Source organism: Vicugna pacos, chromosome 16 (assembly GCF_048564905.1).
Source record: "Vicugna pacos chromosome 16, VicPac4, whole genome shotgun sequence".
Lineage (NCBI taxonomy): Eukaryota > Metazoa > Chordata > Mammalia > Artiodactyla > Camelidae > Vicugna > Vicugna pacos.
In genome coordinates this window covers 47,324,208-47,351,218 of record NC_133002.1, presented here as the reverse complement: position 1 = coordinate 47,351,218, position 27,011 = coordinate 47,324,208, and the positions used below count along the sequence as shown (strand labels likewise).

Below are 27,011 nucleotides of genomic sequence, written 5' to 3'. Positions count from 1 at the left end.
AAAAACTGGCCAGTGATACAGCTTCCACATGCAAGATACCTGAGGACAGAAGGCAGCAAGTTCCTCTTCGCTGTCACTTTGGTTGTCCGTGGCACGTTCTGGGTGTAGAGCTCTGCGGCGCACTATGTGGAAAGAGCAGAAGACCTTGTCGCCTTCCCTTGAGGGGAACACCCACCCACTCTGGATTTCAAAGGCATAAAATGAGAATCTAAGAGAACCCCCTAAGCCTACATACCAATGCCTAGGGTGGAGATGCTGAGCCTAAGTGGCAAGATAAGCTGGTAACACAGGAGAGAAAGATGTCTCTTCCAACATCCCACCCTCGAGAACTCCGCCTTTTCGTTCTGGTGAGATGATCAACTACCAGGCTCATCAACAACTCTCAGATCAGCTAGGCACAGACTGAACATCAGTGTGTCCAGTGGACACTATCATTGAGAGGGCATAGGGAGATGCCCAACCTGGGTTAAGTCAGGCTTTTAAGGACTAATATTATTCAACTGGCTGCACCAGGGGGAGCTTGGCTTTGGTATCCATGTGCAAGGCTCTTTGAAGGCCAGGGCTTAATGAAACACCCAACCTGACCAGACCAGGAAGAGAGGAAAAAGTTTGCACAACGGTCATTCGTGTGCTGGAGGATCTTAGGCTAGTACACTTCTGGCTTCTGAAGTCAGCTTTAAATCCCTTTTGGAAGGCAGCTTTCAATAGTGAAAAAGAGGCCCAGCTTAGGAATTTAAAAGACCTGCCTTGCCATTTACTAACTGTGAACTTCAATTTCCTCCACTAGAAAAGGATAATACCACCCTCTTCTCAAGGCTATTGTAAAGGGTAACTAAGATAACGTGTGCAGAACAGCCAGCACAGTGCACAGGCACCCAGAAAGTGCTTCATAGAAAGCAGCTAACACTGGGAATACCTTCACAGTCTTTATTTGACTTGGGAGAACTTTCCTCAGATTTGTTTAAAATGAGACTGTCTAGCGTTCCAAATGGGAAAAATTGGTAAGCCTGCATAGATTTCCCTGGAATAGAATATCACTTTTACCTACCACCCCCCCTACACACCAATCACACCCTACTTCTCCCATTTTCAGGGACCTCTGAGCTTCTCCTTCTCTTCCCCAAATTTCCCAAGTGGAAGGAAGCCTCCCCTTGACACTTACATTGTCTCTCTCTCTGCTTGGACATCATGTAGCCACGGACACTGAAGTCCAGCCGCTGCAGAGCTGGCTTCAGCCATACATATGCTCGATCCCACAGTCGGTGGTACACAGCAAGGGGCCACATCATGACAGCGACAACTGAGAGGAGTGGGAAAGAGTGGCAAAATGGCGAAGGGGCTGCACGAAACAGTCCTGTCCCTGTCCCTCTGCCGTTGTGTCCTTAGGGTTTGGACAATTAGTGTGAAACAGTTCTGCTTAGTTCTGCTGGTCCTCTTCCTCTGCCATCACTTGCATATGGGTGTCACTGAGCCATACACAAGGCCAAATGGTAACAATGCCTCATAAACTACACAAGTCATGTGAGCTTCCGATACATAACGGCCACAGCCCTCACTACTCAGTTCTTCCAGTCTCAAGCAGAGTCCATGCCAGTATGAAGTAACTTAATGTACAGAACAATGCTGCAGGGGAAAAAAGCGCCCAGGGTATATACACTCAGCGTATACAATACACTGAACCTAAAAGTTCCCTTCTAAGATAGGGACAGATAGTCCTTTATAGTTGGTAATACAATATATGTTGGTGGACCCTCATCAGTTTCTAAGGCTGACTTAGTAAGAAAAGGACTTTCTAGATGGGAAGCCTGATACAGACAAGAAGATATTTTCATGACACTAAACAGGAGATGAAAATACAAAAAGATCATTTCCTAGAGAGCTGAAATATAAACGTACTCGCCCTATACCCAGTGTTAGCTGTGGCTGGAAAAGCTATGAGCAGGGTAAGCTCACAGGGGAGGTACATGCCATACTTACGCATTAAGTAGGACAGCAGGAGCCCAGGGATGTAGCGGCCCAAGACAGCCAAAAAGGTCAGTATCCCACAGCTCAGCAAGCAGAACTGGGGGAGTCAGGAAACAGTATTAAGTTTCTGCTACATGGAGTGGACAGGGGTGGGGACAAGGAGTGGGGGAGGCAGATGAGGTGGAGATGTGACTGAAATGATTCTTTATGACCTCTGAGTAAAGCATGGACATGTCAGAATGACATGTACCTAGCCACTGCTGCATTCAATGGTGATTCCGTTTGGGAGGAAAGGGAGGATATCCACTACTATTCAAACTCCTCTCACATGGCTAACCCCACAGGGCTGCACCTTTCATGCTGGGAAACTGGTTTGAATAGGACTTAGCCAAAAATTCTCTCTGAAAACAAGGGTTAGTGGTGGGCTTTTTAAGTCAAAGTAAAATAAAATTAAAAAACCCAACCACCTACCACATGTTTAACATGACACAGAGTGCACACAAACAAGCTTTCTTTCCCATCTTACATGGACACTATCAGGCAGGAAGATGGCCTAATCTACGTGGCAAGCACCCAAAGAAGGAGACATCAAGCTCTTGCCTTAGTTCTAGTGGCTGGTCAGAGGCACCTTCCTACAACTTCCTTTTGTCTCCACAAACACCATGGCCTTTTCTTTCTTGAATGAGGGTAGGTTGTAAAAGGGTTGTTTCAGTTTAGCATGAACTCAGCTGAGAAGCCAGAAATGAGAATGAAAAAGGGAAGAAGAGTCTTACCTTGCCTGGGTTTTGCTTTTTGAAAAGCAAAAGATTCCTTATGAAAATGGTCCCACTAACCCAGACTTCAGCTACATGGTGGCAGAGCTCGGGCACGCTGAGCAACCGAGGGTGCACAAAGCCCCAGCTATGGGAGAGAGAAGGGGGAGCTGTGAAAGAAGGGTGTTGAGGGTTCCCCCCCATCTTGCTGTGAAGGCAGCCAGTGCTTCCGGGTTTAAACAGGGGCTGGGGAGTGGCTAGTCCTAGGTGTTCTGGAGGTGAAGCATGACTCTTCTTGGCTCACCAGGTTGAAACTTGACTTTAAGGACTAGGAGGGCAAACTTGTTCTGACAACTCCACCCTGTGAGCAAGCAGCCCAATCCACGTGTGTAAACCTGCCACCAGCTCTTTGTGCTCAGAAACATCTTTCCTGTGCTCAGACCATTGCAATTCACTGTGATTGCAATCCAGGGAAAAAAGTAAAGCACAGTCTGATACCATTGCTGCAGGGTGGGGGGACAATGGTGGATGTGCCCCGCAGAGAGAAAACAAGTAAAGCAAAACCAAAATAAACCATAGCAAAGAAAATTCCTTGGATCACACATACGAGATGAATGAACTGAGAAATGAAAGCAGGAGCTGTAAGCCACAAGAGGAATCTTTGGCTTGCTGATGCCAGGAACCAATGTGTTTTCTGACCAGAAACTTTAAATAGCCAGAGGTCACAGAAAACACTAAAAAATCTGGTATAAAAGCCAAGAGACAATGCTAAGTTTTCACCGTAGGGCTGAATAATGCAGCTAATTCATTGGCATGTCAGGTCATGGGGCACCATAATGCTTCTTTTTCAGAAACATCTCCTGTAAGTATCAGAGGATACTAGCCATCTCCACATACTGCTCCCTGAACTTTAGGATTTGTTAAAATGATTATTTGCAACAGACTAGGTTCTCAGCTTATACTCTGTGTCCAGAACATGGAGTTAACAACATGTAACCAGAATATCACAAGAGAATCAATCATAGCAACAACAAGGGATTTAATTAGTGTTCCATACCTCTCATTGTCTAATGCGTCGGGTCTTGGCACTACAATATTAAAACAAATACCAGCATTAGTTGGTAGGGAAAACTAAACATGAAAATGTTAGGCTATTGGTCTGACAGCTCAAGTTTTAATAGGTTTGGGGAAAAGAAAACAGTCATAGCCAATAAAAAGGAGACACCATGTTATACTGCCGAGTTAGGGAGCTGCAGACAAGGGAATGATGGCTGATGCCTTCTCATTTCTCCATCAAGGCGGGGTGGGAGGTGGGCATCCAGATGGAGCACTAGGATCCCTTCTAATTACTACAGCTGGGGGCCAAGATGCACACAAAAAAGGTCCATCCCAACTCTCAGATGTGTCTGGGTTGCACCAGGTTACTAAGGTATAACTACTCAAACCCTAGAAATCTGCCTATTTAAAAAGAGATCCATTAGCTACAAACAATGTTCTAAAGTCTTTTGAATTCACCACCATAACACAGGTGGATGAGTTATATGACTCCTTGAGTCTCTGCAAAATAGGATGGGAATGCAGTTAAAAGTTGTACACTCTGGTTTGAATATCCTGCCAACACTTAAAAATTACATATCCAAAACCTACATCAATTTTCCTTACTCTCACTCCCCACCCACACCAACTGCCCTGAAGCTACCTTTAATTGCTAACTATAATGCCATTCTCCTACTCTCCTTGCTTTGAAATCCCAAAGCTGGCTTTTATCCCTTACTCTTCTAACCCCATGTTTATCAGTCTTGATGTGTCTTCCTTCTTCACAGCTCTCCAAGCCATCATCATTTGTTTCCATTGACACCTCTCTCTTTCTCACAAAGTCTCCTATCAGGTCTCCCTCTTTCCCCCTTTCCTCCTTCCATGTGGTCTGGTAAAATGCTATCAAATTAATCTTTAATATCATCTCAGCATATAGCTTTAATAAAAGAATCTTCAATGACCACCCACTACCACAGGATAAAGTCTAAACTTCCAAATCTAACTTTAAGGCTCTAAAAAATCAAATCCCAACATACTTTGTTTTATTTCCTATTATTCCCTTTAATGACCTCTCCACTCCCATGAAAATGATCAGTTCCCTGCTCTCAGGAAATGCTTTGCAGCTTCTGGTTCCTCAGACTAATCAAGCCTCTGATCTCTCTAGAAACACACTTATTTCTCTACCTGTGCAAATCTTTTGTTTCCTTTAAGACTTAAGCTAGGGCCAAAATACATAACAAACATACTGATTACATACTGCACTGTGACATTTCTGGTGCTGTTCTATAACTTTTCTTATGTTCACGTATGTGTAAATTCTGAGAAAAGGAACCATATCTTAGAGTACTTTATGTAAGTCATAAAGCCTAACTTAGTGCTTTGCAAATAAATAATTTAAAAGAAATTCCTCAGGGGTGGATATAGCTCAGTGGTACGCACAAGGTCCTGGGTTCAATCACCAGCACCTCCAATAAAGAAAAAAAGAAGAAATTCCTGAGAGGCAAATTGATATTGCCTTGATAATGATATAGTACCCAGTGAGGAGATTTTTTTTTTTTTTAGAATTATTTTTTAACAACTTGAGGACTACTTTATTCCTGAGGGCAAGAAAATGTTAGGTGGTAGATACAGATTGCCTGAGCTCAGTAACAATGGGAAGGGCGGAACAAACCTCTTAGGAACTACAGGCAGGGCACTAGCCCTTCAAGTGTCTCCTAAAAGCAAATAACTCAGACATCAAAAGATATTCCCAGCTCCACATACTCCCTCATAAACCCCTACAACTAAAGGTGAAAATTACAGAAAGGTCATTTCCGGTTCAGACTGTTCTAAATGCTACCAAACTCACCTTTTATTTCAGGCCAGATTTTGTTCTTCCATTGATCTATACACACAATGATCATGGAGCTGAATGCAAGTAAAAACACAAGACGAAGTGATGTCAGTGCAAAGAACCTAAAGAGAAGGATAAACAGAAGATCATTATCCAATTAAGCTAATTTCAGAAAAAAACATGTGCACTAAAGGTTCTGTGGTAAATAGACTTACGTCCTAGCTATACATCTTGGGAAAACTACCTAAACTTTCTAGACTTCAGCTAGTTTACCCATGGTTCAGAGATAGTAATTTGCTTCTGTAAAGGCAGAGGACTAAACCAAATAACCTCTCAAAGCTCCTCTCAACTTTCAAGTCTGTGATTCTATTCATTTTGGGGAGAAATTCATTACTATTAACAAGTTGTTAAAATGCAACCAAAATCTTTCTACCAAATTAGACCCTGGTATAGGACAACAAACTGACAGAGATGCATTAAAGAGCATCTAATAAACAACAGGGTCCTACAGTATAGCACAGGGAACTACATTCAGTATCTTGTAATAAGTTATAATGAAAAAGGATATGAAAAAGAGTATGTGTATGTGTTTGTATATATATATATATGTATGACTGAATCACTATGCTGTACAACAGAAACTAACATAACATTGTAAATCAACTACCATTCAACTAAATAAATAAATAAAAAGCAAAAAAAAAAAAAAAAAAAACCTGAAAAAAAAAGAGCATCTAATTCAATTAGACTTCCTTTTACAGATGAAAGAACTAAGGCTCAAAAAAGTAAAAAGACTTGGTCATAGTCACAGAAAGTGAGCACTGAAGCTACATCTGGAAGTCAATTCTGTAGAATTAACACCAAACCTTCTCAAACTCTTCCCAAAAAACTGAAGAAGAACACTTCTTGATTCATTTAATGAGGGTAGCATTACTCTGATACCAAAGTCAGACAAAAACTCTACAGGAAAACTACAATATACCTTATGAATATAGACACAAAAATCCCCAATAAAATATTATCAAAATGAATTCAGCAGCATATTAAAAGGATTATACAACATGATCAATTCTGGGATTTAATCCAGCAATGCAATGGTGGTTCAACATAAAAAAAATCAATTATAATGTATCACATTAATAGAATGAAGGAAGAGCTAGTTCTTATTTGAAAGAATCAATTATAAAGAGATATTTACAAAAAATCTGGGAAATCTGAACACTGACAATACATCTGAAGCTATTAAGGAATTTTTTGGGTGTGATGATGTTACAAAAGTTATGTTTTTAAAGAATATCTTTTAGAGATACATACTAAAATATTTATGAATGAAATGATATAATATCTGGGATTTGTGTCAAAATAACAGTTTGGCAAGTGAAAGGGTGTAAAAGAAGATGAAACAAGACTGACCATGAGCTGATAATTGCTGAAGTTGGATGATGAATGAGTACATAGGATTCTTTATGTTATTCTCTCTACCTCTCTATGTATTTAAAAATCTTTCACAATAATTTTTTTAAGTTATTTCTTACAAGTCTTCCTATCATACCACTCCAACGCCTCTAGGGCAGTACCCTGCAGTGTCAGTGGTCCAGTGACTTTACCAGGCTGTGGGAACTAGGTATAGAAATAGAAAGTAAGCCTTTAGAAGTTCTTATAGCAATCTGGCCAAGTAATTTTGAATATAAGAATGTATCTGGGCTTATATTTTGTAGATCTTTTTAAACTTAATTTATCTAGTAACTCATTTATATTTTATTTTACAAAAGTATTGATTTGAAACAGACTGGGAAAACCAACACTAGTCTTTCACTGCAGATGATTCGAGAAACACTATTCTAAGATCTAGCTGGAAGCCAAATGCATCACCAGAGAGGTGGTTTAGCAGGGCAGTGAGGCATAACGTTTAAAGTTAGATTGACTTGAGTTTATTTCTTTGAACAGTCACTCTTCATCGTGTGACCTTGAATAAATTAGCTTAATCTCTTTAAGCCTCAGTTTCTCCATCTATATGTGATGTTAACAACAACAAATCTCGCTGGATTGTTTGCAGGTATTAGAAACAATATACTTAAACACTTGTAAAAATATCATAGTTGATCTTGCTAAAAAGATGAAGAAAATACAAGGTAACTAATACATGCCTAACACATAGTTCTATTTAGTTTTAGGATGTAGAAAGGTTATTAGCTACCATCACAGCAACTGATCAAACAAGGGTAAGGATGACCAAAGGCTGGTTATAAATGACCTCTCCTCTTCTCAACTCAACACATGACCTAATGACTTGACATATCCACAGAATGATACTAAGAGTATAATCTTTGTATTAGAAAAAAGCTTTATCTGTGTGTACCAATGAATATATACATATGCATACAGAGGAACTTTAATTTTGGTCTCCAGACGTTTTTGTACTGTTTTCAATAAACATGAATCCATGTTACATAATTTCTAAAACTATACAAAGCATGAGGGATGGAAGAAGCCAAGAACTTAGAAATCCAATCACCAATGACAACTTTATTCCAATATTTCCACTCCATCACTTAAAGGATACTGTAATTATACATGAGATTAAGGAATGAAAGTAGTTTAACAGAAATGAGCCTCCACAGCTGCCCTGGGCCATCAATCTTCTCTCCAAAGCCATCCTAAAAAAAAGGAAATCTAACAAGGCCAGGGATAAGGGCTCAAGAGCACTTTGCTCCCCAGTGCTGCTGCTTCCACGTCCCAGGAGCCAGATGTGGCACGTCTCTGTTTTCTCCAGAGTACTTGAAAGGGCTCTCTGGGGAGGCAATCCAGACTCTCTGCAATCTCCACTTCCCAGATCATGATGACTACCACAAATATACATTGGGGCAGGGAAAGGATATTAAGCTCTCCTAAGAAAGGTCAGTTTTCCAGAGATGATGGCAATAAAAATACTGTTTCCCCAAGAGAGGACTATATTAGTAGCCTGTTATAGCCCCCACCTATGCTTCACCTCAATTAAACACACATTTTTTAATTGCCCATTATATGCCGAGGCCTTGTGGTAAGTAGCACAGTTATGGAAAAGGAGTAAAACATGGACCTTATTCTCAAGTGTATTAATGTCAGTATGTGTTTGTAATACAGCATGACAAGGTAATAACAAAGAGGACATCTAAGCCAGAATTTTAAAGACAAATGGTAAGGCAACAGGGCAAAAAGGTATGGGGAAGGAGAGGACATTCAGATAGGGAGAACAGCCAGCTGGCATGACATATTTAGGGAACTACAAGTATTCTGACTGAACTGAAACATAAAGAACAGAGGGAGGGGATAGTACGGGGAGAGAGGCAGTAGTCAGATCATGAAGGGCCTTTTATGACAAAGGGCATTGGATTTTATCCTGCAGATGAAGGTGGATCAGCAAAGACAAAGGGTGTATTCTCTGGGTTATGAAGGCTAAAACTCTGAGCATCTGCTTGAACAAAATTAATCCTGGTCCATAATTCAATTTTAGAGCCAAATATAGTATAACCTTTTCTTGAACAAGCCAATGCAGAAACTTAAGAGGAAGAAGAGTTTTTCTGTGTGGTGTACAATAACTCTTGGGAAAACAGTTTCTTCCATATAGATTAAAACTTATTTAATGGAAAAATGACCTCTAACCACTAGAGTTGACCTCTTCAAGGTAACCAGTCAATTAATATCAACTATTATTAATTCCCATAGGGGTATGACCATCAACTATAAAAGAATATGGATAAGCATGTGCTCCTTTGCTTCAGCCCTCGATACTAAATTCCTAAACAAAAAGCGAGCATCAGTCTCAGACCGGTGTGTTTGGGATATACTGAAGTCACATTACACCTATCATTTTATGGAGGTAACCTGGAAGCCTACCTATAAAAAAAAAAAAACTATGCAACTCTGTACAAGGACAAGACAAAACTGAAGATAAAGTACTTGTGAGACTCGTATAGGTAAGCAATGAGGAAAAATAAAGGAGGATTCTCATTTAGTTTAGTCCTGCAAAGTCTATTCATGCAGGCCAAAAAATTCACATGCAGATGTAAGTGTACAAGTTTGATAAGACAACACGCAAAACATTTTTCAGCAACTATAATCAGCATGAGAACTTCCTAACTGAGCAAAAACAACTACAAATGCAGTCAACTCTGGATACTATTCATATGTGAATTATCTGTGTATTGCCCACAGCCCATTACTCCTTCTACCCACTGTCAGCTCACAAGAGGTTTTTCCTTAATGATATTTATTTTTCTTACTTCTAAAGGCAAGCATGTTTATTGGGGAAAGTTTAGAAAATATAAGTAATAATTAAGGAAGAAAATAAAAACAAAATTAGTACACTATCACCAGTATAAAAGTCTTGCCCTGCCTCCCAAAATTTTTTTTTTAACCTACATCTGTCCAAGCCTCTAGATCCAACTACCAGTTCACAGGAAATACACAGAGGAGCACAGGGGAATGGGTTAAGCCACAGGGATATAATCAGCAAAATCCAATCTTTTGGATACTTTACAGGACATACTGGTTTCTTCAACAAATAAATTACAAGGAGGAAAAGGATTGAAAGGGAATCAACAAAGTAAGAGAGATGTAGAAAGAAAAAACAGAACAATCGGTCACAATATGTGGACTTAATTTGGCTCCTAACCCAAATGAACTGTTTAAAAACACAAAGTGACATTTATGAGAAAATTGGAAATCTGAACACTGACTGGAAACATTAATTTTTTACATGTTATAATGGTAGTGATTTTTTTAAAATTTTTATTTATTATTTGTATTCTTTTTGGAGGGGGAGGTAATTAGGTTTATTTATTTATTTTTTAATGGAGATACTGGGGATTGAACTCAGGGCCTATGAATGCTAATAAGCAGGTGCTCTACCACTGAACTATACCCTCCCCCTCCGGTAGTGATAATTTATTAAAGTCTTTATTTTTCAGAGTCACATACTGAAAAACTTACAAATTAAATGATGTGACATCTAGGATTTGCCTCAAAACAAGAAAGGAGGAGGTGAAAAAGAACTGGGTATAGAAGACACAAAGCTGGCCATGAATTGAATATTTTTAAAGCTGGGTACATGGTGATACATAGTATTATTCTGTCTTACATAAATGTTTTAAATTCTCCATAGTAAAATGTTTAAAAAATAACCCTTCATCCACATACATACCCCAAAATGTTCTTTTTTAATTCACATATAAAAACTCCATGGAAGTATATAGCATAACTGGTTTAAAAACCTTCTCATTCCTTTAACAATACATAGATATGTTCTCCTTTATCACCAGAAAAGCATTCAAAAACTTTAATATGATTACATCATGCATAGATACAATTAGTGTTTTAAACCTGTCCCTAATCGAACTAAGATGTTTCCAATTTTTGATGTAATAAAGAAGCTGAATTATATATCACTGAGCATAAATCTTTGACTTTATTTACAGTTAACTAAATGGAAGTACTAGCTAGTACTAGTACTAGTACCTTTTTTTGGTAACAGCATTATTGTGATGCAGTTTGCACACCATAAAATTTACCCTTTCAAACTGTCTAATTCAATGGTTTTTACTATATTCAGAGTTGTGTGACCATCACCATTATCTAATTTAAAACATTTCATCACCCTCAAAAGAAACCTCCCCATTTCTCCCAGCCTCTGAAAAGGCAATAATTTTTTAAGTATCTTAAAACGTATTGCAGATTACTTTCCAGACAGGCTATCAAATTTACATTCCTATCAACCAAACACCAGTTTTTCCATATTTTGCCCAGAATAAAATACTACCATTTTTAAAAGCCTAATAAGCAGAAATTAGCAACTCGCTGCCATTTATATTAGATTTTTGTATTGCTAATGAGTAAAAATTTATATATCCATTGATTTATTATTTTTTGGCTTTTTTGTCCTTTTATAAATTACCCATTCCCTTTATTAGGGGCTAAAATCCAATTAATTATCAGTCTAAATAAAACATTCCTTAGAAAAACAATCTGGTGTCCAGAAAAATCACGAGAAATTACAAAAATAAACAACTCTTTGGGGTTAACTATACCATGGATCCTCATCATTAGCACAGGTAAATTAAAGTTTGCTGTAATCATACACGAAATAAAGATCACATGTCTCTTTTCAAAGAATACACTATTTCTGGGTTCCTTTGTTATTACAGAGTAAGCCTGTCTCAGTGGCACTTCAGAACAAAGCATCCCATCCTACAGGGATAGAAAGCCCATTGTTGTACAGCACTTGTGGCTGCTGGTTAATGAGCCAGTCACTGGTAAATTAGAATGAAAAAAAAAAAAAATAACCCGACCTATATCATGTAGTAGTAGTTGTTGCTTGCACAAAACCATAAACCAAACCAGCTAGCTGCAAATGACCTGCGCTACGTTAATGGGCAGAAAGCACCCAACCTTACAATTAGAATCGATAAAAACTGACTGCAAAACAGAGGCAAAAAAAAGTAAGCCAAGGCATCTCTGCGAGTCTTCCTGGCCACCAAAAGCAATAAGATCTCTCCAAAGACTATCATCAGAAACATTTGTTCAATAGATTTCATCTGAAATTTGATGTGTAGATTTTTCTTCACAGAACAAATGTCTTATTTTAAATAGGCCCTTCCTTCCATTTCCTATTTCCATTGTTTTTACTCAAATTCTAATCTTTTAAATCAGAACTGCTGTATACCTTTAATGACTTTTTGGGTCATTTTTTTAATGGGCAGGGGCGGAGAGAGGAAATAAATTTGCAAACTTTTCAATTGTGAAAACAACAGATTCCATAATATTCACTAGAACATAGTATGGTTAACTCAGACTAGTGACTGTAAAAGCAGATCCCAACAGAGATCTCTTAACAAAAAAAACAGGTTATGGAGTGTTCTAAATCAATATTCCTAATTTAAAGACCACCTAGAGTCACAGAATGTTAAGAACTGGAAAGGAGCTCAGCAGTCATCATCTAGCCCTCCTTGCACCATGTGCTCTTCACAGAAGGAGTAGGAGCTCAGAGATCACACATGTTTCCGGGGCTCCTTTGTCCTCCCCTTAACTCTTAGGTATGAGTCCAACCAGAAAGTTACTAGAACTTGTTCTTTTCTGATCCTGTCAGGATACACTCTTTCTGACTCATACTCTTCCCCCAGATCAGTCACTTACAGGTGGTGCTGAGGCTAATGTAAATACAGGTGACTGGTAAGGAAGGCCTGACATTTCCGTTATTATACTGGAGAAAATAACTTATCAGTGACCAGAAGCAATACAGGCTGGAAGATCTCCGATACGATCACTATAGTTTTCCTGGAACCTGAAAATAAGAGTCAAAGTCTTGAAATGCTCTAATAACAAGGCATCCACATCTACCCCTATCTTTCATGTTTTTTTTTAAATTAAGATGTCAGAGGGCACATTCACAGATACAGAAAAACCTCAACTGAGAAGATAAAACATTGAAAATTAAGTGCTACCTACCTGAATTGATGATTTGTTTGTACTCCTATCCAGTCTTCTAATACCTCAAAATGTATAAAACACCTCAGTTAATGATGTATCATTAATCAAAACAATGAAGGAAAAATAAAATATTCCAGATTTGACTTCTCTCTGACTTGAGCCAACAATCCTCCTGCATTTCCTAAATAAAGTCTGAGAACTAAACAGTCACTCTTTGACATTCCTAAGCAAAATGTCAACACCCATATTCAATGTGATGTTACTGGGATGTGAAGTCTTTTATTTTGAACCTCAACCCACGTTCCAAGGAAACTCATTTCCTAAAACAATCCTGTGAACTCCAATGCCAAACTACCCTGGCCTCTAGAGACTTAACACTATCAGTCATTCCGAACCCTTCACAGGTAAGAGTCCTCTCCATAAACGGCATACCCAATTGCTCTGTCGCTCTCAAGAGTCACACCCTCATTTCGCTACATCTCTCCCCCACCTACTTAGAGCCTGATGGGAATGTAACAAGAGGAACTGCCTTCTGGATACTCAGCAGGCAGGCTATCAGAAAACGCCAGAGATAAAGACCAATCACAACAATGCTTTAAGAGACTCAGAGTAGGAAAACGGGATCTGAGTGAGATCCTAAACATAGTATATTAGTAAACTTAAGTATACACTATCGGAGGCCAGCAATTAAAGGTAACTAACATTTAAAGATGTCTCAGAACAGCTCCTTCTGTGCAGACTTCAACCCCACATTCAACTTCAAAAATCTCTCAGGCAAGAGGCACGTGTAAAGTCCTCTCCTCAAAAGTAACAACATACATGCTACTGATCTATTTGCATTAATAAACCCTTGGTTTATCAGGATTCATTTAAATCCTGATAAAGTTTTTATATATCGGTCAGTCGCACTTTGATACAAACTGGTTTAATGAGGATCAACTTTTTTTCCAAGGAGTACAATTCCAATGTAGAAAATGAAGTTTGATTAAATGGTCTGGGGTTAAGATTGGGATGGGGAGGCTGAGAGTAAAGTAAGAAAAGGTCATTTTGGAAAATGCTCCAGAATGAGGTGTTAACAGTTAAGGGTTTTTGACAAAGAGCAACAGGAGGGAGGCAGGTACCTGGGGATCAAGGAAGAAGCGCTACCAAAAATAAATGAAAAATGTAGGAAAAGTTTATCATCAAGTTTCCCTAAGATTTTATAAGCAACAAATGCCAGAGACTGCTGTGACACCTTTATCCTGGGTCTCCTCTCAACTGTCAGAGGATTGATGTAATAGCTGGGTATTAGGTGTTCCTGTCAATGAGCTTGGAATTGTTTGCTTTGCTCTAGCTCACTGGAAAATCTTCTTCAGACAAAGGATAACAAATGTTTTGGTTTTAAAACCAAGAATTTCAAAAGGAAAACTATTTTTAGGAAAAACTTTTTGGGGGGAACGATACACTTTGCTCTGTTTCAGGCTTATTTAGAAATGCTTTATTTCATTCCACTGTAGAAGCCCTCCTACACTTCGGTCCCTTGGAATTTGATCAGTAATATGTCCCTAGTTATGAATAAATTCAAACTATGCTTGGGAGATCCTCTGAAGACCTAAGACCTCTTTAGGTGATGGTAACTGAGAGGAGAAGCAGTTCCATTTTCAAAGAGCATGACACAAACAGATTCTACAGCATATTTATAGCTTTCCAGCTCAGGAAAACTCACACGCACTATTAATCACCCTCAATTTCCCTGCCTATAAACGTGGCTAAAGAATGCCTCCCTAATTCCTCGAACAGGAAGGAGTTGCCATCGTAAGTGGCTTTGAAACGGGTGAAATCTCACAATCACTATTTCCTAACTGTTCTTCAAAAGCGTATAATTTTCTTTCAAGTTACAGCTACGGAGTCTCTCACTGACGCTCAGACTTCACAAAGTTCCCTGAGTGGGAGAAAGGATGTCTATCTAACATGCTAATTCAGATCGCTCAAGCTTTCCTTATCACACCTATGGATACCTATTCAAGATCTCACGCCTCACGCATCTAGCCCAAAAATAACTACTAAAATCTCTGGAGACAGTCTTCAAACCACATTTGAGCAGACGAGAGAAGGAGGTGATGGCCCTAAAAGGGCACAGCTTCCCATGGCTAAAGTGAGGCGCCCTCGCTCACTGCGAACAGCTCAAGATGTTACTAGAAACTCCTGCCAGATGTGCGGGGCGAGGATGCGGGAGCAGGTAAAGCAGGGAAGACAACTGGAAGGCAGAACTGCGGTGCCAAAGCCGCAGGCGGGATGGAGTGGAAGGAGGTGAGGCAGAATTAGGCAGGTACAGGAAGGAGCCAGTGCAGCGAAGAAAACAGGGGAGGCGAGAGATAGAGCCCTAGAGAAACCTGACGAATTCGCGCCTCGGAGGGTTTCCGAGGGTCCAGTTCTCTCACCAGAAAGCCGCGTTCAGCCCCAGGCACCACAGGGCGCTCCTGGCTGGCCGCTCCCACACCAGGGCTGCCTGCACCCGGCTCAGCAGAGGCTCGTAAGGCCCCAGCACCTCCACCAGGGCCCGCTGCGCCGCCTCAACCTGCTGGTCCCGCTCCCAGGAGCCTGACACAGTACGGCGGCCCCTGAAAGTCGGCCCCGAAGTAGGGCCTGGGGCCACGGCCACCCCCTCTGCCTCCGCCATCTCCCCCCGGCAGCCACAACATCCGGGGCCACGGCCCGATAGTCACAATAACACCAACTGCGCAGGTGCGCGATTTGGCGGGGGAGGCCGCTTCCCTCCACTGCGCGCCTGCGCGCAGGCTGTAGCTCGCGTCCACTCAGAGGAAAGAACACTGCGTTGAAGTACGTCCCTGGTGCCGAGTCCAATCCGGAGAGGCGCACGCGCAGTCTGCGTGACTGAAGCCAAAGGAATAAGGACGTGCCATCCCAAGAACTCAGTTCTCATTGGAGCGGAGAAAGTTCGTGGGCGGAACGGGTTGTTTGGCGCCTGCGTCGCGCGGCTAGCTGCCTGGCTAGCGGCGGCTTTCCTGGCGGGAGCGGTTGCAACGCCCGTGCTTCAGGAGCGATGCCGAGGGAGATCATCACCCTACAATTGGGCCAGTGCGGCAATCAGAGTGAGCGAACCTCCGGCCCCTCCACTAGCCAGGTTCCTTAGATTCTGTGGGATCTCGCTGCGGGATCCTGGACTCCATCTACCCTTACCAGGATCGTAGCTCTCGGAAAGGCGGGTCATTCCTGACCCAGTGTCCAGTTGCCCAACCCCAAGGGGCCCTTCCCTGCCCAGTCGCTGGCATACAGCCCTTTCCTCTGACACGGGAGACTCCCGAGGCTTGATTTCCTATCCCTGGACCCAGGCGCTCAGTCCCCCAGCTCCTAGTTGGAACCTGCCCGGACCCATATATCCTCTTTCTCCCCCGCCCGCCCCTCCCCCCAGTTGGGTTCGAGTTCTGGAAACAGCTGTGCGCCGAGCATGGTATCAGCCCCGAGGGCATCGTGGAGGAGTTCGCCACCGAGGGCACTGACCGCAAGGACGTCTTTTTCTATCAGGTGCCCCCAGCGACTTGACCAGGGCCGGCAGCGGCCCAGGGGGCCCGAAGGGAAGGGCAGCGGCTTGGTACTGGGAGACCAACTGGGCAGAGGAGCCAGGGCGCTGGCTTGAAGAGGGAGGGCAGGCAGGAGCCAGAGTTGGGAGGACTGGGAGGGCCCTAGCTGACTGGGCTCCCTCCTTGACAGGCAGACGATGAGCACTACATCCCTAGGGCTGTGCTGCTGGACCTGGAGCCCCGGGTGATCCACTCCATCCTCAATTCCCCCTATGCCAAGCTCTACAACCCAGAGAACATCTACCTGTCAGAGCATGGAGGAGGAGCTGGCAACAACTGGGCCAGCGGATTCTCCCAGGTCATTTGCTATTCCCTTGCAGAATAACACCCTTCCTGTGTGGGAGCAGGCCCTAGGACTTCCCAGAGAGACGAAACTAGTTGGAGGATGTATGAATGAAAAGACAGAGAGAGAGAGACATGGCTGAGGAGAGTTCTTTTTTCTAAGCTAACTAGGTAACGTAGAGACTGCACTAGCCAAGTGCCGTGAGTCAGGCTGTACTGAGTGCTTTACGTATATTAACTTACGTAAACCTCCCAACAACCCTAGAGGTAGATACTACAGGTCTACAGTCTCTGTGGATTTACAGAACCCAAAAAACTCTGAAACCAAAAGATGATTTATAACTACTCATTTAGCACCAAAACCAAATCTCAGTGGAGACAGGCTATTTTATAATTTCTATCCAATTTATTGTCATTACTTATACCTTTCAGTGCAAAAATATTAATGTATTTGATGCCATATTACCTTCCTAGAATCTGAAATATTTGACTTCTGAAAGATAACTGGCCCCAAGAATTTTAGAACAGGGACTAGACCTGTGTTATATACCTTTACTATACAGATGAGGAAACTGAAGTATAGAGTGATTTAGTAACCTGCCCAGAGTCACTCAGCTAACTAGAACTAAGGCTAATCAAGGAACCCAAGCAGTCTGGATGTAGAGGGTTATGAAACCACTGTGCTATAACGTCTCTCAATGCAAATACAAAGCACGACTACTAGGCTCCAAAAAAGGACTTTTAGGTGCTATAAGAAAAATCAAGGGTGGCTATTCTGAGGTCAGACTCCTTGTCCCATAGTCCCGTCCCACTCTGACCCTCCCCATGTCTGTACAGGGAGAGAAGATCCATGAAGACATTTTTGACATCATAGACCGGGAGGCAGATGGCAGTGACAGTCTAGAGGTGAGCGTCTCGGGAATGCTGATGGGAGCCGACAAGGGGAAGGCTCGGCAACGCCCTTTAGAAGCCACATGTTTGGTACGAGACCCTCCCACGTATCCTTTGCACTGGACAGCAGCCATGGGGCCTTGCTGGAAACAAAGCAGAGTCTCCCAAGCTGTATGTGTTGGGGGAGGGAAGTAGAGGAGAGGGCCCAGGAAGATAGGGTCCAAGAAATTATGAAATGGGTCCAGTTTGAAATGCTGCCACTGATACCTAGACACTGACTGCCCCTTCCCCACACAGGGCTTTGTGCTGTGTCACTCCATCGCTGGGGGAACAGGCTCTGGCCTGGGCTCCTACCTCTTAGAACGGCTCAATGACAGGTCAGTCTGTGTTTTAAGAGTCTGGGAGGACTTGGTTTCCCAGGTGACTGGGAGGCCCTCCAGATAAACCTTCCTATTCACTGGAGCAGGAAAGGGGCCCTTGTTTTCTCTCTTGTATTGAGGAAAGACAAGGTACAATAATCAAGAACCTGATCCTACTCCCAGTGGTTGGAACCAGAGTCTAGCATCTAGTCTTTAGATGCAGATTCAAGGAGTATGGCCTGTTTAGAGTTAGAACCCTAGATCCTAAGATGTCTCTGCCCTTCCCCTGCTTTGGGGAGTCAAGTCTCCATTCTCTGCTGTTCTGTGACCCATCCCCAATTTCCCTACCCTGATTTAGCTGCTTTCTGACAGTTGTTGGGAGCCCCAAGATTACCAAGCCTCCAGTCTGTTGCTCTTGCCCATCCTCTCAAACTCCACTAGGTACCCCAAGAAGCTGGTGCAGACTTACTCAGTGTTTCCCAACCAGGATGAAATGAGTGATGTGGTAGTCCAGCCTTACAACTCACTGCTCACACTCAAGAGGCTGACTCAGAACGCAGACTGTGTGGTGAGTCCTGGAGTCTACCTTTCTCCATGCCCCAACCCAATGTCTGTTTCATCATTTTCACTTATTTTTAAAAGTCCTTTTTGAATCCTCCCGTGCAAGTCCCTTTTGGATGGGTCTTTGGCCATGAAGCACCAAGGAAATTAAGCTTCAGAGCACAGACTCAGGCAGAGCTCTTGTTCCTTCTGTCCCCGTAAATTTGTCACCCACTTCTGTCCCCCCAGGTGGTGCTGGACAACACAGCCCTGAACCGGATCGCTACAGACCGCCTGCACATCCAGAACCCATCCTTCTCCCAGATCAACCAACTGGTGAGCCCCCACTCCTGGACTCATTTGGACTGGAACCCCTCCTTGCCAGAGCACCATCTGGGGAAGGGAGGCACCCCGACCCCTGGGCAAGACCCATGACACGGCACCCCTGTCCCCAGGTGTCCACCATCATGTCGGCCAGCACCACCACCCTGCGCTACCCTGGCTACATGAACAATGACCTCATCGGCCTCATCGCCTCGCTCATTCCCACACCACGGCTCCACTTCCTCATGACCGGCTACACCCCCCTCACCACGGACCAGTCGGTAAGAGCAGCCCTCGGGCCCAGCAGGCCCTGAGGAGCCTTTCTCTTCTCCCTGCTGCACCTGGAGCCGCCTTTGTGGCCCCCAGAGGCCCTGCGCTCAGGGTCTGGCACAGACCGGGCGACTGTCTGGCTGCCTTGCTCTCCTCTTCCCTCTGCCTGTGGCTCCCTGCGGGGCCTGGGCTGTACGGGGTCTGCATAGGCTCCCGCACAAGGGCGTGAGTTTGCTGAGCGAGGAGGGCTGAGATGCCTGATCCCACAGCAGAGGCTCAGTGTGAACCTAAATGTGAGGACACTCCCCACAGAGCCCAAACTACCCCAAGTCCGATGGGGACATGTGTTGCTGCTCCTCTCTGTCCGTGCATCTCTGGACTGTGCCCTGAGTGCTGGCCTGGTCCCTGTGGCCACTCTCCCCTCAGGTGGCCAGCGTGAGGAAGACCACGGTCCTGGATGTCATGAGGCGGCTACTGCAGCCCAAGAACGTGATGGTGTCCACAGGCCGGGACCGCCAGACCAACCACTGCTACATCGCCATCCTCAACATCATCCAGGGGGAGGTGGACCCCACCCAGGTAGGTGAGGCCCCTCCGTTCTACCCCCGGAGCCCACAGGGGTAGAGGAGAGGCTACCACCACCACTCCTGTGCCCATCCCAGGTCCACAAGAGCCTGCAGAGGATCCGGGAACGGAAATTGGCCAACTTCATCCCCTGGGGCCCAGCCAGCATCCAGGTGGCCCTGTCCAGGAAGTCGCCCTACTTGCCTTCTGCCCATAGGGTCAGCGGGCTCATGATGGCCAACCACACCAGCATCTCCTCGGTGAGCCTCACAGTTTGCATCTGTTTTCTCATAATCATTGTCCTGGTTGTGCCTCACCCCTCTGCATCCCTGCTGCCTCTGCTTCTGGCTTCTTTACTGTGGAGATAAACCAGCCTCAGTTCCCTGGCTCTCTGGGCCATGTTGCTCCTTGATGTTCTTTGTGACCCCTGCTTTCTGCTCACCCTAAGCTCTTTGAGCGGACCTGTCGCCAGTATGACAAGCTGCGGAAGCGGGAGGCCTTCCTGGAGCAGTTCCGCAAGGAGGACATCTTCAGGGAGAACTTTGACGAGCTGGACACATCTAGGGAGATTGTGCAGCAGCTCATTGATGAATACCACGCAGCCACGCGGCCAGACTACATCTCCTGGGGCACCCAGGAACAGTGAGTCCCCCAGGACAGGGACCCTCATCTGCCTTACTGGTTGTCCCAGGTCCTGCCTGACTACCCACTCAGAGTACAGATCAGGGACCTCGTACCTCTTTCTTATAAACACACACACAGTAGTCTCTTTTGTCCTGGGGACACATTTACTTCTCTTATGAGACTATTTATGTTTAATAAAGCACTGGATATAAATCAAGTCACTGGTCTCTTTGAAGGCTTGGAGAACTGGGGGCAGGGGGTGCCTGTTCATCATTCCAACAGGGTCTTCCTCTACTTCCAATACCTTCAACTCTAAGCAAGCAGCCTCCCCCATTTTTCCCTCTCCTGCCTAGTACTGGAGAACATGGGTGGGGTTGACCCTGAGACATTCCTTTCCAGGGCAAAGAGGTCCACAAATGCTACCTTGTTCTCTATCTCACACTCTGGGTCCCAGTCCCCTCCCACTCTTCCCTGTATAGGTGACCATTCCACCAGTTTCACTTTCCCACATTAGAGTGTCCTGCTGGTCATCATGGCAAAAGGCCTGAGACCACCACCCCCACCACCAAGCCCCAGACAAGCAATACAGTCAGCCCACATGCGTTTCATCTTCCTGCACTGGGGGCAGTGCCAGATATCTAATCCCGGAGAGCCCTAGTCAGGCAGCTGGAGTCTAGGACAGTGAAATCAGGAGATCAAAACCAAAGCCTAGACTGTAGGCAAGGCCAAAAGTGAGCCCATACCTAAGGCACCATAATTCTGTTCTCAGGTGATCTCCAGTTATGTCAAAGGCCAGTGTCTTCTACTTCTGGTACAAGATTGCAGAGAGGAAAGTAATACATAGTGGCCTAAATCTTCAGAATCAAAAAGGCAAAGCAGGTTGTCACTTGACTGGTGATTTGTCAGGGCCCCTCTTAGGCCCTTATACACCTCAAAGGTGAAGACTGTAGCAACAGGAATTAACATGCACGTGGACACTGTGCTAAGTACCTCACATGATTTTGTTTAATCCTCATGACAACCCTATGAAGTAGTAGATATTATTATTAACCCATTTTGTAAACGAGGAAGCTGAGGCTAAGAATGGTTAATTTATCAAGCCACCCAGCTAGTAAATAGAGTTGGAGTCAAACCCTGGTCTGACTGACTGGCATCAGTGTTCCTAACCATTGTATGGGCCAATGATCATGCAGGGGTGTGGGGACCTTGAACGCCTGTACAGATTGTGCTGCTGCAATCCAGGGGAGGATATGGTGTCAGCCTCAATGGACTTCAGGTACACCTTCCAAGTGTCCCTATCACCCAAGTCAGGGTATCTGGGGACCTATGCCTGCCTTCTTACCTTCGCCACCGGGATGTCTGGGGCCAAACCCAGAGGGTCAAGCCCAGGGGATCAGAAGGACTGGGGCTGGCAGAGTGTGTGGAGGTGAAGCACCAGCCCAACAGAGTGCCTGCAACTCCCTGTGGAGGCTAAAGTATCTAGGAGCTTTGGGTGAACTAAGACTTTGTTTTCTCTTCTTACAATTGAACTGGGGACACACTTTTCCTTCCATGAACCTATTTATCTTTAATAAAGCTCTGGATGTGGACAAACTGTGCAACATACAGGCCAGACCTTCATAAACAAAGGGGACACTTACAGGACTGATGGGCAGAGGATACACAGTCACAAGCCAGGCCCTGGGCAGCCTGAGGGGAGGCAGGGGAGCCACAAGCCTGTCACCAGTGCCGTCAAAGTACAAGCCTGTCACTTTCGGATGCCAGGGTCTGTAGGAGGCTGACTTGCAAGGGCTAGCCTACTCAGTATCAGCCACCTGCCTGTAGGGAGGAAGGGGACTTCAGGGAAACCTGTGTGCACTGGGTCCCTTCCCAGCTCTGCCTCTGAACCCTGCACCTCTGTGTACCTTGCCTTGCTCCTGCCCCACCTCTGTTGACAGCCTTTCATCACTTGGGGCATCAGCACGAGTGGCTGGTGCTGAGTGGGGGATCATGAGCTGGCAGATGTGGTGAGGCTGCTATATGTGAATGGCCAGCTGGCCTCCCTCCAGGCCACAAGCAAACCCAGGGCCCTCATTTGCAAGACCCATTTAAAGAGTGTGGAGCCCCGGGGAGAGGAAACATCTAGGCAGTCCAGAGGAAAAGCTGTATTTGGACAGCACTACAGTCAGCCACCCAAAGGCGTGAATACCCTGCGCAGTGGGCCTCCCTGGGAGGGAGAACTGGACTTACAAAGATGCCTCCTTTTTCTGATTGCTGAGTGTCTAAGCGCAGACAGACACCTCAATGCCAGCTTCAGAGCCAGGCCCCTCCCCCAGGGCTATTTCCAGATCACCCATCACCCCACACTGGAGCAGGCCCTCCCTGTTGTTGGCCATCAGCAGACCTCAAAATGTGTCAACTAGAGGGCAGCGAGGAGGCCAGGTGGAAAGGGAGGGAGGCCTCTGGGAATCAGGGCAGCAGGTGGTGCTGGTGGTGAAAAATCCCTGTGGTCTGAGAGCCTGCCAGCCACAGAAGTAACTGTCCCCGAGGAGAGACAGGGCTGCTGCGGAAGAGCTGGAGAGAGCAGAACCCTCAGGCCCAGAACAGGAACTGCTTTCTGACTAAACAAATCAGAGAAAATGAGCCATTTAAAGGTAATGTTCCTAGAACACTCCAGTGTGATGTGGCCCCAGGGAACCTCAAACATGCGTGAGACAGAGATCTGGTAGCAGGAAGCACTTAAAATAGAGTGGTCTAAACGAATCTGAAACTTAGGGATTGTAACTTTGGAAAGAGTACTGAAATGAAGCCAAGAGGTAATGAGCACAAGGGTGGGCAGGGAGCTCCCGCTGAGCGCAGCTACTGACAGAGGTGGTGGGTCAGCATAGTAAGCCTTACCCGTGGTCTCTACCAGTCAGTCACAAGTGTTCTAGCAATCCCTGGAAATGGGCACTCTGCAGCCCTGAGTCAGTGAAAACCCAACATACAGTCCCTGCTCCAGTCACGCCCACCTCTACCACTTTCCAATCCATCTTGAGTATCTTAAGCAGGTAAAGGGCTGTCCTAGAAAAGTAACAGAACATTTGAAATTGACATTCTGAATTTACTCATCTATAATTTTTAAGTTGAAATTAAATTTCCTAGGGCCTGATCACTACAGTGTAAACTGGTAAAATAGTTTTTTTGCAAAGCTGCAGGCCGTGTCAGTCAGGGTCTAACACCTACCAGAGACCCAGTTGGAAACACCATCCCCAAATCTGTGGCATTGCTATCATGGTGACCTTGGCTGTGGAATCCAGAAGTAGGCATTTCTTCCTGCTAACCCAATAACCCTCAAATCCAGTACTGAATTATTAATTGGGTGACCAACTCATTCTGGTGTTAGCACTGAAAGTCTTGACACCCAAGAACCCCCTCAGATTTGGTTTTAAAACTAAAATTCCCCCATTCCCTCATTCCTGGGAAAACGAGGACAGTTTCACCCTGAAATAAAGAATACCAGAGGGTGTGGGGGATATAGCTCAGTGGTAGAGCATGTGCTTAGTATGCACGAGGTCCTGGGTTCAATCCCCAGTACCTCCTTTAACTCCAAAAAATAAACAAGTGAAAAAGAACACCAGAGAGAATGACTGGAAAATCTCAAATCAGTACACATAGCGGGGAGGGTATAGCTCAAGTGGCAGAGCACATGCTTAACATGCATGAGGTCCTGGGTTCAATTCCCAGTCCTCCTCTATAAATAAATAAATAAACCTAATTACCTCCCCTCTCAAAAAAACCAACAAAAACAACAACAACAAAAAACCAACATCAAATCAATACATGTGAGTAATCAGGGCTGAGTTAAGGCCTAGTTGACATTTTTTCATTTGTTCATTAATTAAGCAAGCATTTATTAAAAATAAAGACCAAGTTGCCCATTAAGCTTCACAATGGACCGTACTTAAGGGGGTTCCCAATTTTATTGGGGGTGGATAATATAATGTAATTTATATTATATACTTATAACATTAATAATATCATTTTTGCATGTGATCACACATTTTGTTTTTCTTTTTTTAAATTAAATGTCTCAAAATACAAGTTGTCCAATTTTAAGTTCTATATGTAAAAATTATAATACAAAACAATACTGGAATCATTACTGAGCATTTAATATACACTAAGCACTGTTCTAAGCACTTGACATATATGAGCTTATTTAATTTTGACAACAATTATACAGATAGGTACTGTTTTAGCCCAATTTTTACAAACAAAGAAACTGAAGCTTAGAGGAAGGTGAAGCTCAGAGTTACACACCTGGTAAGCAGCCTATCCCCATCTGGAAAGAGAAGACTTGGGAGGAGATGTGATAACGGCCAAATATGCGATGGGCTGTGAGCTGCAAGAGGGAGAGGACTCATTCTGCGACATTCCAGGGGGCAGAACAAGGACCAGTAGAGGGAATTACCAAGAGGCAAGGACCAGCTCCACAGCAAGAAGAACTTCCCCATGATCAGTACTGTCCTTGGGTGGAATGAGCAGCCGTGTGTACCATGAGTCCCTTCCACTGAACTTGGTCAAGCAGATTCTGCACTATGACTTGCCTAGAATGGATGGATCCTAGGAGATGGATGAGGTGACCTTTAATGTGCCTTCTAGCCTTAGGGAGTTAGGAATTTCTTGAAAATCACTCTCTTTTATAATAAACTATATTCATTCAAAAACAAATATATTAAGGGCTTACCATGTGCCTGAACCCTTTCGAGGAACTGGGGATACCTAGATGAATAAATTAAGGTGACAAATCTCAAAAAATTCACAGCCCAAGACATCTACACAGAAAAGTGACAGTCAAGAGAGTAAGCAAACATCAGTGGGATCACAACAGTGTGTGCTCAATAAATATTTGTTGAATATTTGCAAGAACGAAAGGCTATAAGAGGCCAGTGTGAGAGTCGCACAGAGGAATGATCATTTGACAGGGTCTGAATTCCAAGGGAAATCTTCCCAAGAGGCCATGTAAGGGAAGGTAGAAGGACTAGCATGTGCAAAGGCCCAGGCTGGGCAGGGGAGTGTGAGGTGGAGTTCATCTCTCTTCGGAAGCTCAACCACTCCCTTCCCATCAGTGGCTGGGAGGGGACACTCATACCAGGCAAATGAGGCCACCAGGGCTCACCTGGGGCTAAGGGAAGACCAAAGGCAGAGAAAGGGGGTTGTGGTCCAACCCAGATATGACAGCAGGCTTCACAAAGAGAAACCAGTAGGGCCCTGAATGCAGGGGAGCAGTTAATGCACTGACATCCAGAGGGAAAAGCCTGGTAGGCACAGGGAAGAGCACCTGAGACAGGAGGGAGGCCTAAAAACAGGACAGTGGGTTCTGGAAACTGCAAAGGCTAAGAGCTGCATTTGGGGGAGCAACAGGAGACCAGATCAGGGAGCTATTCCAAGACCAGGCAGGTCACGTAGGGCCTTTTGTGCCATGTAAAGTTTGGACTTTATTCTCTGAGCAAAGGGGAACCCCTGAAGGCCAGCTGGGAAGCTCCAGCTACCAGCCTGCCCTTTCTGGACTTTTCCACCAAATTACCCCCATCCCCCCCACCCCTGCTTTCTATTCCCTCTTGTTCCCTAACTCCTTCTTTATTTGGCAAATCTGATATCAAAACTCTTGTTTACATCCTGCCACTCCAATCTGAAGGTGGACCCTTAGATGCTGTTGCCGGCACACTGAGGACGTGCTCTTTATCATTTTTTCTCAGGAACCATGGCCTGCCTTGCCCTAAGCTGCCCCAGACCAGTTCTTCTCCGCAGACATGACCTGCCTCCTTCCCTCCCCCCAAACCCTCAGATCATTCCTGACCAGGCTCAGACTGGCCTCCACCCTGTGCTCAGTCCCAACATTCCCCTTTGTCTCCAGTCCACCAGATGCATAATTTCACAATATTTTGTTAGTGTTATATTTTTGTCATGTAATTTCCCTTTCTAATACTCTCAAATACAACCCCATGTATTCAATGGAATGCTTAAGCATTCTTGCAATAATTAAGTTCCGACAAATAAAGACATTTTTGAAATGTACTCTCTTCATTAGCAGTTAACTCTGTAATAGGTTTTCTTGCTCATTTTTAAAGCAAGCAAGACACGTGGATATGAAATGTGGATATTCTCTATTAAAAATGAAAATATAAAGGGAAAGACAGGATATAAAACTCTAGCTACAGACTGATTCTTTTTTTGAAATGATAGATTGATGGGAAAATACAAAAAAATATACAGGGAGGTCTCTGACATCCTTCACCCAACCTCCCCTGACGTTAACATCTTGCATAACTATAGTACAATATCCAAACCAGGAAACTGACATTGACACAATCCACAGAAAATATGCAGACTCCACCTGTTTTATATATAGTTCACTCACTTGTGCGCATAGTCCTATGTAATTTTATCACATATATACCTTCATGTAACCACCACCATCAACACGAAACTTAGTTGTGGCAACGTCCCACTACTCTCTCACAGCCACCCTTTTATATCCACACTTAACCTCCCTTTCAGCTTG

The 27,011-nt window shown here is 44.2% G+C and overlaps 2 protein-coding genes and 1 non-coding gene across 5 annotated transcripts in view; 2 read left to right on the top strand and 1 right to left on the bottom strand.

Moving 5' to 3' along the window:
- The window catches only part of RETREG3 (reticulophagy regulator family member 3), a 48,393-nt gene that overhangs the window by 3,259 nt on the left and 18,123 nt on the right, over positions 1-27,011 (bottom strand). Inside the window, exons 1-8 of one of the 3 annotated variants that reach the window (XM_015235160.3) lie at positions 15,471-15,602; positions 13,069-13,112; positions 5,602-5,708; positions 3,775-3,805; positions 2,739-2,865; positions 1,978-2,062; positions 1,163-1,300; positions 40-122 (exon numbers count right to left, since the gene is read on the bottom strand). In XM_015235160.3, the coding sequence (XP_015090646.1) occupies positions 40-122; positions 1,163-1,300; positions 1,978-2,062; positions 2,739-2,865; positions 3,775-3,805; positions 5,602-5,656 (519 nt within the window). In that variant the 5' untranslated portion in view covers positions 5,657-5,708; positions 13,069-13,112; positions 15,471-15,602. Of the gene's footprint in view, positions 1-39; positions 123-1,162; positions 1,301-1,977; positions 2,063-2,738; positions 2,866-3,774; positions 3,806-5,601; positions 5,709-13,068; positions 13,113-15,470; positions 15,754-27,011 lie in introns of those variants that run through there. The other 2 variants (XM_006199218.4, XM_072939303.1) reach the window with 2 other exon arrangements.
- LOC102537351 (tubulin gamma-1 chain) lies at positions 15,977-20,702 on the top strand. The gene is made up of 11 exons (XM_072939304.1): positions 15,977-16,142; positions 16,463-16,575; positions 16,762-16,929; positions 17,751-17,819; positions 18,102-18,181; positions 18,605-18,731; positions 18,953-19,039; positions 19,159-19,308; positions 19,724-19,876; positions 19,960-20,121; positions 20,310-20,702. Exons 1-11 carry the CDS (start codon positions 16,094-16,096, stop codon positions 20,505-20,507), a joined length of 1,356 nt encoding a protein of 451 aa, XP_072795405.1. The 5' UTR covers positions 15,977-16,093; the 3' UTR covers positions 20,508-20,702.
- TRNAT-AGU (transfer RNA threonine (anticodon AGU)) lies at positions 23,975-24,046 on the top strand. The gene has a single exon. It is a non-coding gene; the product is annotated as a tRNA-Thr (tRNA).